The sequence below is a fragment of the Venturia canescens genome, chromosome 1 (assembly GCF_019457755.1).
Source record: "Venturia canescens isolate UGA chromosome 1, ASM1945775v1, whole genome shotgun sequence".
Lineage (NCBI taxonomy): Eukaryota > Metazoa > Arthropoda > Insecta > Hymenoptera > Ichneumonidae > Venturia > Venturia canescens.
In genome coordinates, this window is record NC_057421.1 from 6,043,782 (window position 1) to 6,053,877 (window position 10,096).

A 10,096-nucleotide genomic window follows, 5' to 3' on the forward strand; every position below is an offset into this window, starting at 1 on the left:
TTTTCATTGACGTTTCCAAGAAATTCAAACGAGAATCGTTTTTCATACAAATATCATATATATACATATATATATTTGTTAAAAAAGAACAATTATCATACAATTGAAGCGTAAACACTGATTCAACATCAACCGACAGATAATAAAGTCTTTTCACAAGTTTCTTCAGCAAACGTTTCGTCGACTTATCATACGATCGCGTAATTTATTACTGTGATGTATTTCTAAAGTTAGAAATTTCACAGAAATTTCTACCATAGTCACCAATTCGAAGCAAACATATCGGGGCAAACCAGAATCAATTGACAATCGATTAAAACGATAGGCATGTGCAAATAATGAGTTTAAAAAATATTTTTTCTGAAATTTTTTTGCACATGATCGTTAGCGAGTATGTCCTTGAATCGCCAAAGGGTTCAGTGAACAATATAAGTAAAACGCCATTTTTTTTTGCTACAAGGTAGCTCATTACGTCGGTTGAATGATCAAATTGAAAATGCATCGTCAATTAATAGTGTAGATGAATGTAATTTTCTTTTTTTTTTTTTCAAATATATTATATCGTATGGTTTCGTTTTTTTCTTTACAGTATTAGGAACATTCACGGGACAATCTCACAACGCTCTAAGTAACTATATCGATGAATCTTTCCAACACGTCGAAAAACGAATTTCGATAATAATCCCCTGAATATTTTATGTACATGGTAAAAAAGTAGCTAATTCGGACGAACAACGCGGTAATTTTCACAGCGCAATAACAGCATCGACACTTCGTACAACAACGTTTCGGGTCGTACGCATAGTACGGTAAGAAATGTTTTTTTTCTTTTTTTTTTTTAATTAATTTGATAGTCACGATATTTAATTGATTTTTAAAATTAATATCGCGAAGGTCGAGACGTTAGAAAGTTGCAACTACGATCATACTAATGAAGACGTTGAAAACGCGAAAACTCACTTAAAGTATGTTGTATGCATGTTTACACGTTGAACACGACGATTTTCACAGGCACAATAATTCAATGTATGTGAGCATGTGTATGTATATATTATTGAAAACTTTTAACGCTCATGGAAGTTTTTAAGTCCATGCGTTTGCTGTTTTTTCAATTGGAATGTACAGAAATCGATCGTGTCTATGCGGAGATTTCAGGGATAATAATTTCAGCGAACAATCATGATTTTATCAAATTAATTTGAAATGTGTTTCCATTTAAGTAATAAATATTATGCGACGATAAGATTGAAACGAAAATCGCACATGGGAAAGGGATTCGATAAGTCTCCGTTGACCCGAGCAGCACGTTATTCGGATTTGTTTTTCTTACGCTCATTAAACAACAAAGTGTCAGCATGAAACGACGCACGATCATTATTTAATTTAACTAAAAATTATGTACAGTTGATTCGGCATTTTTTGTTTCTTTTTTTTCTTCGTTTTGATAGTTAAAAAGTGTATATAGAATTGAACTCCCTCAATAGCCAGCTCGTTTCAACTCGTTCAGTTGATGAGCCAACTTTTCTTCCTTCGTACGTCTTGCCTGACCGAGCTTTCGACACTCTATATACGTACTGAGAAAACGTTCAACGTCGATTTTGCGGTTTAAAAAATCTTGGGCTATTTTCTCACTTTCCTCGTGGCTTTCGTCGGCAGCTTGCTTCAAACACTCCTTTATGTGATCGGGTGTAAATACCACGGAAAGTTTATTGTAGTGCTGTATTAGGTTATCGTACCGAGCTTTCAGTACTGTAACTGTTTCAATTTTTTCTGCTACTTCCGCTTGTAAGTCCTTCAGATCCGTCTCTTTTGAAAGATTTTCACCTGCAAAAATTACTGCATGAGTAAAACGAACGCTAGAAAAATTCATTTAACATAATACGTGATTTCGCAAATCAATTGAATTTATTTTCCGGATTATTTAGTGCTTTTCGTGACTTTGATTTGAGAGAGACTCTTTCATAACAAATTTTGTATAACATTGATTTTATACAGTTTCACCACAAATTTCTTTTGTCAACTTCCCACGTGGCGGGGTTCTCGAAAATATAAAACACAGTAAAATTTCTTACTGGCAATTTTTTCGACAGCATCGATATGTTCATCAACCGAGGCATTAAAGTCCTTGAGCTGAGTGTGTTGTTCCAAAAAATTGATCATGGAGTCTTCGTCTTCTCCGAGTTTTCTCAATTCCTCGTTGGAGAGGTTATTAAGTTCTGGAAACACGAGACTCTGTGGTGTTTTCCTTTGAGTCTGACCGTGCATTGATTGTACGTAATTCGCGTTGTTAACATATTGCGAATTCATATAAGACGTTGCGTGACGGTCCGACGAGTATTGTGCGGTACTCGCGTTGTGAAGCGAATTGCTACTACAGTTAGTGACGTAAGTAGAGTGATGTGAGCCAGAGTTGTATCCCTGAGCTGCTTGACCATCGGTAACGATCGAATTCGTATAATTATAATCGTAAGCGGAAGCGTTTGTATTCGGAGATGAAAATTGGGGATACTGCGAGTTGTAATATGAATTGTATGAGGTGGACGGCAACTCGAGATAACGTTGAAGACCGTATGACGGCGAGGCTCTTTCTTGCAAATCTACGACACAAAGAAATTAATTATGCTTGAATCGATTCGGAAATATGAACTGTGAGAATGTAAGCATCAAACTGATTTTTATTCCTCAATGTTCGTAGTTCTCACGATGAATAAAAAAATGTTGAACAGTTAAAAAATTTTCTTGTCACTTCAACTATACCATTCCTGATAACATCATACAACGTTGAAAATTAATCAAAATGTATTTAAAGATATGCGTTACCTCTGTGAGTGACTACGGACGCTGAAGCTACATCTTCCTGTAATTGCGGTGGATTCTTACTGAATTCCCTTATTATTGCCTGCACTACTCGTCCAAGATCACTGTGTACTGTGAACTGATAAAAATACTGTTTTTAGTAAAAGAAAAAGGCATTTTTCTGGCTTGGACAGAATATAAGAGGGATTTAATGCATATACATCGTAGAAAAAGCCATCCAACTGCAGCAGATACAACAAAGTATACATGTACAGTGTGGTGAAAAATGAATAGATTGAAATCACCTTTGCTGACTGCTTCTGAAACTCGCTGAATTCAAAATTTGATAAATTTTGAAAAATTCAAGAAAAACAGTATTTTGACATAAAAATAGCTGCCGAGTCAAGTTTTGGAAACCATCAAAGACAAAAAACCAGTCACACTTGTTTTGGATGTGACTGTATATGATGAATGTAGAATCTCAGGGATGATTGAACGATGACTCAGCACAATCAAGTGTACAGCTAATTGAATTTCATATAGTAACATCAAGTTACGTACACATTTATTTACTTATCGAACTGATTGTCAAAAAAACGTGTTACGAATCCATGAAATGGTCTGAATCGGTTCCAATTGGTTTCTTCAGAATAAGAAAAATGATTAGTCAAAATAAAAGTTTAGTAGGGAAAGCGATGAGTACAGTAGGAAAATGTTTGGGTAAGATTAGAGTTTGATGGCTTGTGTTGTTTCCCATTGAGAATTTTCTTACATTCAGGAGACCTGGTGCACTTGTTATCTCACTGTGCTCATTGCACCAAGGATGCGTTATCGGTGGTGAAACTCTGAGTACAGGCTTTTCCCATGGAAATTCGGGCGATAATTCGACTGTAATAGCCATACGCCTGGACGCTGCATCAAACTGAACCTGATATTCCACATCTTCTCTCAACTCTGATACACTGTTAAAAAAAAACGAAAAAATGATAAAGTTATTTACAGAGAAAAAAGAATTCCCGGAGAGTTCAAATTATCGTTATTGCATGGTTCGTGGTTTGTAAAAATAATCAATTACTTCATTCGAATAAAATAGATTTTGAGAAAATATTCAAGTACGAGTAGAATATGTAATAAAGTACTTCATACATAAATAAACAGCTGATCAAGATGAAATAAAATCACGTGAAAATAGTCCCTTTCCAACGCAAAGCCGATCGAGGCTCGAGGCGGAATAAAAAAAATACTTAGTAACGTTACGTTCTGTGGAACTAATTAGCGAGGTTAACTCCGGACTATTGGACTCAGATATAGCTAAAATGAGTGACTTACTTGTCGTTGAAAATTTTTAATGTGTCAATCTGACGCTTTCTCTTTGCCGCGACATTTTCAGTTTCTCCACGGAATATTCGTGATATCATTTAAATGCCTTAATTTTGAATAAATCATTCGCTTATCCGTCAATGGGCCTGTCAAAGCAACCATTCAGCGGACCAGCTGTTTCACACTGCTTTGCGTTTCTTTGGCCAACTTCACCATTGACCGACGACTCATGATTCATCGAGATGATGATAGATGATTTATTCAAAAATCTTGATCGATCATAACTCGCATAACTATAAATATGGTGATCATTATGAGAAATTTATCATTAGGAATGAATAAATTGAAATTTGATTTTTTTATACTATCAATGTTTGGTATAACAAAATATAAATGACGTCAGTTGGTTGAAAGTAAAAAAGGAAATTGAACGTTGCTTACTTCATGGCTTAGAGCAACGCTTCTTGAGTGTGGGTGGTGGGGGAGGGAGCTTGATTTGCAAACAAGGCAAACAACAAATGACAAATGCATAATCAGTGGTCAATGTGAAGTTGATTGAGATAATTGAAAAAGTTAAAAATAATTTTGAAAAAGAACATACGGAATTTCGTTGTCTCGTTACTGTAAATACGTAATGGAAGAAGTGATGATTCTTCAAACATATTAACGGAATGTGTATATCGTAAAAAAAACACTGTTAACATAATTTGTACGGTATATAATATGCCCGTATTTCAAGAAACATGTGCCGAAGTAAATAAACACGTATAAGCAAATATTAAATAACAATTACTCCGAATTTATTAGTTTGAAATGTGTAATTCAATTTAACCTATCATATGAAACATTTTTCAGCAAATTCAGGCGCAAACTGTAATAATAATTCACCCAGGATCGCAGAATTTGAGGATGGGTCGTGCATCGGATTTGAATCCTTGCACGATTTTGAATGCAATTGCGAGAAGACGAAAACCCGGAGGAACTGTATACCAAGATGCATCTCTCCCCAGCTTGGTCTCTCGGGTACAATAAAATCTTTTTTTCATTCAATTGCTACATCATTGTTCATCGGTCACAATGAAGTTTTTTCTTTCAGACCAAAGAGCTAACACAAGCGATGGAAGAGTCGAGGCTTCAAGTTTCACACACACTGCAGTCATGTTTACAATCTGACGGTCGTAGACGATATGCCACACCGCCACAACAAATTGCTGCATTTAATCGAAGGTCTAATCCCGAGATCGGCTCAGCTTCTGTAGAGGAATGGATAAAAACAGAACGCGATGAAATCTTTGGAGACGATATACTTCATCTAAATCCACAGGAGGACTTTAACGTTCACTTTCCCTATAGACGTGGAGAATTGAATGTACATTCTGGCCCTGGTGGGAGCTTGCGAGCTGTTCTTGCCGACCTTAAAGCCATTTGGGAATATGTATTGACTGCCAGATTGAATATTCCACTAAAGGATCTCAGGCACTACAGAGCAATTCTCATTATTCCAGATATATACAACAGACTTTATTTGAAAGAATTGACTACTCTTATGCTCTGTGAAATTGGGTTTGGCGGATGTTTTTTATTGCAAGTAAGTCATTAACTATTCAGCTTAGTGTTAGAGAAGTGAATTTGGCTTAGATCGGCTCGAATGAATCGGTCTGAAAAAAAATTTCTTTTTTCATCGTTACATAAAAGTATAGAACAAGACCGATTTATCCATTAATGGGTTTTTACGATTCAACAAAGTATTTTACAGAGAATGCAACTGCTAAGCTATACTGCTGCTATAAACTATGGTACACTTAAAATTGTAAATGAACAATATATATTAGACAAGTCGCATAAATATTTCTTCTACTTAGGATTACAATGAACCATACAAATAATTTGTTTTGCAGGATCATGTTGCTGCAACATTTGGTGCGGGTTTGGGTTATGCGTGTGTGATAGATGTGGGTGATCAAAAGACTTCAGTATCGTGCGTCGAGGATGGTATTTCTCATAGGAACACGAGAGTGCGTATGGACTATGGTGGTGGTGATATTACACAGACATTCTATTGGCTACTGCAGAAGTGCGCGTTTCCCTACAAAAATTGTGAACCTTCCAACAGATTGGATGCATTACTTCTTAGTCAGATGAAACAAGATTTTTGTCACGTCGACTTGAATGTCTGTGGATCGCAAGAAAAAACGTTTGTCGTTAGGAAGCCTAAACAACCCACTGAAAAATATACACTTCAGGTAATTCCTTATTTTATCTTTTTATTCAGAAATCACCAACCGATTTTTTAATTTTCCTGTTCAGGTCGGTGATGAGTGCCTGGTAGCACCCCTCAGTCTTTTTCAGCCTGAACTCTTCAAAGTTACGGGACCCCATGTAGTTCACGTACAAAAGAGATCAATGGGTGATTCTGAAGATCCTCACGACGAGAATTATCTACGAGAGACGAGTGTAAGAATACACAGGAAATTTTTACTCAAAAAATTTAAACTTCCCGGAGTTTATGACAAATTCAGTTTAAAAAATCAAATCTGATAGCGATTAAGCTTTTATTTATTGTTCTGGAATTGACATATTTTTGCGACAAGTTTGTCTAATAAAAACATGGATATTGAATCAATTTTCAGCATGGAAAATCTGAGAAGTTTTTTTGAAACGGTAGTAAACGATTGAAATTCTGAAAATGCTTAGGAATAGCTAAAACTAACTTTTTATCGAATGCTGAATGAAAAAGCTTTGAAAAAAAATTTTTTACAGAGAAGGGGAATAAAAGAAAATTTAGAACAGACACTTGAGATGCAAGAAGAAGTGACTACACCAGCTGTCGCTGGTGAGGAAGAGGTTGTCGTGGATGCTGTGGATTCAGCGCCTGCTGCCTTATCGAATAGAGATCTCGACGCACCGAGAGATTTCGTTGTCGGTCCTCAACAGTCTTTGGGACTGGACCACGCAGTTTTACAAAGTATCGACCGATGTCGTGAGTGTTTTTTCATCAATTTCGGTTAATAAACTCTTCTCTAGAACTGTATGACATATTTTGTACGATTTTTTTTGTGTATATAGCGACTGATGATTTGAAAAGAAAAATGTACAGCTGCGTTTTGGTCGTTGGTTCTGGAATGAAATTCCAAGGAATAGGAATGTGGCTCCACAATAGGATTTCACTTCAAATTCCTTACATGTACAGGGCAGGTACGTAATTTTGGGATTCAAGTTGACTGTTCTGAGATCGACATCAAAATTGTATTCTGTGGTTCCATGTTAAAGCATATTTTCCCATTCATTGAGATTTTCAATATCGATACACGTTTTTTAGAACAATTGGACATAATAACACAGCCGAAGGAGATGGATCCAGGAATGACAACATGGAAAGGTGCAGCGATTCTGAGTTGTCTTGAATCTGCACAAGAATTATGGATTGAGAAACAGGAATGGGAACGCATTGGTGTGAGAATTTTGAGAGAAAGAGCTCCTTTCATATGGTAAAACTTTTCCACATGTTCATTTTTATTTGTATAAAAAATAAATGTTCTAAATTTCTTAACCTATGCAGATTGTTTAATCAAAAATTGAAAACTATACTAGAGCAGCTCGGTCATTTTTATTTTACTTCTATCATTGCGATGGTATACCGCTATATCAGCTTCGACAAGGAATTTGGCAAAAACTAGATTTTCTGGCTCAACATTGATGTAAACATCATCCCCTCCTTGTGTGTATGCTTTAGTTATGTCCTGCAAAATCAACCGATTCATTTAGTATCTTTTCTTCTGTTTTGTTAACCAAAGTTCATAAATGTTATGACTCACAGCCAACACAATGCTGAAGCCCGAATTGTCCGGGAAAATCGTATTCACTAAAGTGAACTGATAAAGTTTTCATTCAAATTATTAATTCATTATGCTTATGTAGCCATATTCTCATATGAATGTAGCTTACCAAATCGGTTTTTACTTCATTGAATATTCTCTTGGTGATTTCAATTTCCTTTTTATAAGTGGGATGAATATCAACATTTTCTATAGCATTTTGACAGGCGCTTGCCATTTTTTCCAAGCCAGTTTTGTTGTTTTCTAAACTGGAAGACAATTCAGTAGTGGGAAATAAATCAACTTGTATTGTTCCGTATTCTATGGATAATTTGAGGTTTCTATAAAATAGATTAAAAGGAGTGTATCTATAAGCAAAAAGGAGCTTTTTAGGTCCGTAAAAAACAATTTATAAGTACAGGGTGCTCATAAATAACAGTGATGATATTTTTCTGTTTTCAAAGCTATTCTCAAGGAACAATCAACTCATTCACAGCTTTTTCAGATAAGAGAATGTGAATTCTTTAGATGACTGAATAATCGTGGCTGCTCATTTAGAATGAAAAAGAAATTCATTGTATTTTTGTAATGTCAGCATATTGAATGAGCAATACCGTTAAATGTTGGATTGGATTTTTTAAAGCTCATCAAAGGCAAGAGTAAATTCCAAAAGTTTACTTACTAAGCAATATTCATTTTAGATTTTTCCACATTTGTTTGGATGCTCATAAGTATTTTTTGAGTGTCCATTAAACTTTCCATAAAATCTTGAACTATATTATTCTGCAAATCTATGGTTTTTGGATGTGGTAGAAGTCTCGGTTCTTGAAGGTGCAGGTTATCCAAGAGTCCCCTTGTGTATGTATGCTGTCGATGATTTATTTCATCTCGTTTAATGCTATCCAACAGACTTCCAAATAAGTTGTTGGATGTGCGAGCAGTCAATTCGTCAATTTCGTATTGTAGCTCAGCTTTCACATCTTTTAAATTGTCGTAAGTATCTTCCAATGTAAATGCACCCACGTCAACTTCTAGGTCAGTCTCACTTTCTTCCATTTTGCAAAACCAGAAAAATTCACTATTTTCTGTAATAGGAAAAAAATTCGAAACTCAAGAATTGACATCGTATTTTACATAGATTAATTTTATTATAAGACGAAAAAAAAATCGAACGAGTTTTTTGCAAGATTATCGCAATGTTCAATTGCCAAAAAAAAGTTTTATAAGGTGATAAAAGTAAAATGTTTAGAGTGTCAAGAAACAGAAATTATTTGAAATATTTTTAAGAAAATCTTCACTCATTAATATCCTAGTAATTCATTTGAAGAAAAAATAAATATTCGTAAAGAAACAAACGTCAAAATATAAATTTGCAGGTTAGGTTTGAGAGTACTTGTAGTTCTTGTCACTGAGATAAAGTGCTCAATCAATTCGATTTTGTATAGTAAAAAATAGGAGTATATGGTGCAAAAAACATGTGAAAATTATAAAAACGTAAGATATACAATTGCTATTGATATTTGTGACACAAATTTTAGCTGCGATCCGATTTAGAGTTGCGGTGGTTGCGGCGACGACTCGGTAACTTTATAAAAAAGATTTTGCTCCAAGCGCGCCAAGCTTATTAGCGCGAGGACCGTGTTTCCGAAACAAAATATTCGAAAAAGTTTGAAAACTTCGAAAAAGGTTGAAAACAGTACGAGAACGTTATGTTTTGGTTATGTACTTACATCGAGGGCTTACAGTAACTTGCGGTGGAGAATCGAGACTCCGAGACAGGATTTTCGTTTGAATAGAATTTTGGTGGGAATGAGGAGCTCCCATCGCGGCTCGCGGCAACGAAACATCGATGCGCGCGCAACGTTACTCATAAGCACTGGCAAATCACAAAGGACTGCTTCGAACACAATTTTTCATAACATTTTATTCCGAATACGAATGACATTTTGATGAAAATAAAAGATACTGTGATCTAGAAGAACACAATTTTTCATAATATTTTATTCCGAATACGAATGACATTTTGATGAAAATAAAAGATACTGTGATCTAGAAGTCATGTGTAGAGGGGAATTTAATATTTTGTTATTTTTCGTAAAATGTCTTTCTTTGCATATATCAAGTGAGACGCGCTAGCGGCTCGTATCAACACATATACTGCTGGC

The 10,096-nt window shown here is 35.3% G+C and overlaps 3 protein-coding genes across 5 annotated transcripts; 1 reads left to right on the forward strand and 2 right to left on the reverse strand.

Moving 5' to 3' along the window:
- Positions 1-38: 38 nt before the first annotated feature.
- Positions 39-4,320, reverse strand: LOC122413735 (vacuolar protein sorting-associated protein 37A-like). Its single transcript, XM_043424294.1, has 5 exons — positions 4,126-4,320; positions 3,569-3,758; positions 2,821-2,935; positions 2,073-2,597; positions 39-1,824 (listed from the first exon to the last, which is right to left on the reverse strand). Exons 1-5 carry the CDS (start codon positions 4,212-4,214, stop codon positions 1,478-1,480), a joined length of 1,266 nt encoding a protein of 421 aa, XP_043280229.1. The 5' UTR covers positions 4,215-4,320; the 3' UTR covers positions 39-1,477.
- A 284-nt stretch (positions 4,321-4,604) lies between these two features.
- On the forward strand, positions 4,605-7,670 carry Arp8 (Actin-related protein 8). The gene is made up of 8 exons (XM_043424247.1): positions 4,605-4,869; positions 4,972-5,139; positions 5,213-5,704; positions 6,015-6,359; positions 6,424-6,570; positions 6,877-7,096; positions 7,183-7,311; positions 7,436-7,670. Exons 1-8 carry the CDS (start codon positions 4,840-4,842, stop codon positions 7,606-7,608), a joined length of 1,704 nt encoding a protein of 567 aa, XP_043280182.1. The 5' UTR covers positions 4,605-4,839; the 3' UTR covers positions 7,609-7,670.
- Positions 7,601-9,794, reverse strand: LOC122413756 (uncharacterized). Of its 3 annotated transcripts, none has more exons than XM_043424332.1 (5): positions 9,662-9,794; positions 8,614-9,016; positions 8,062-8,200; positions 7,932-7,988; positions 7,601-7,856 (listed from the first exon to the last, which is right to left on the reverse strand). In XM_043424332.1, exons 2-5 carry the CDS (start codon positions 8,985-8,987, stop codon positions 7,704-7,706), a joined length of 723 nt encoding a protein of 240 aa, XP_043280267.1. In that variant the 5' UTR covers positions 8,988-9,016; positions 9,662-9,794; the 3' UTR covers positions 7,601-7,703. The 3 variants fall into 3 exon arrangements, with proteins under 3 accessions (XP_043280267.1, XP_043280277.1, XP_043280286.1); XM_043424342.1 differs by lacking the exon at positions 9,662-9,794 and adding an exon at positions 9,437-9,589; XM_043424351.1 differs by lacking the exon at positions 9,662-9,794 and adding an exon at positions 9,288-9,422.
- Positions 9,795-10,096: the final 302 nt, after the last annotated feature.

What these genes read in the sequence shown, in the direction of transcription:
- LOC122413756 (XM_043424332.1), bottom strand. Translation starts at nt 8,987, where the DNA reads ATGGAAGAAAGTGAGACTGACCTAGAAGTTGACGTGGGTGCATTTACA. An exon ending in TCTAAAATGAATATTGCTTA is followed by an intron (nt 8,201 to 8,613) that starts GTAAGTAAACTT and finishes ATTGTCTTCCAG; the next exon opens with TTTAGAAAACAACAAAACTG. An exon ending in ATGAAGTAAAAACCGATTTG is followed by an intron (nt 7,989 to 8,061) that starts GTAAGCTACATT and finishes AAACTTTATCAG; the next exon opens with TTCACTTTAGTGAATACGAT.
- Arp8 (XM_043424247.1), top strand. Translation starts at nt 4,840, where the DNA reads ATGCCCGTATTTCAAGAAACATGTGCCGAA. An exon ending in ATTATCTACGAGAGACGAGT is followed by an intron (nt 6,571 to 6,876) that starts GTAAGAATACAC and finishes AATTTTTTACAG; the next exon opens with AGAAGGGGAATAAAAGAAAA. An exon ending in TCCTTACATGTACAGGGCAG is followed by an intron (nt 7,312 to 7,435) that starts GTACGTAATTTT and finishes CACGTTTTTTAG; the next exon opens with AACAATTGGACATAATAACA.
- LOC122413735 (XM_043424294.1), bottom strand. Translation starts at nt 4,214, where the DNA reads ATGATATCACGAATATTCCGTGGAGAAACTGAAAATGTCGCGGCAAAG. An exon ending in GTCCGTAGTCACTCACAGAG is followed by an intron (nt 2,598 to 2,820) that starts GTAACGCATATC and finishes TTTGTGTCGTAG; the next exon opens with ATTTGCAAGAAAGAGCCTCG. An exon ending in TGCTGTCGAAAAAATTGCCA is followed by an intron (nt 1,825 to 2,072) that starts GTAAGAAATTTT and finishes TAATTTTTGCAG; the next exon opens with GTGAAAATCTTTCAAAAGAG.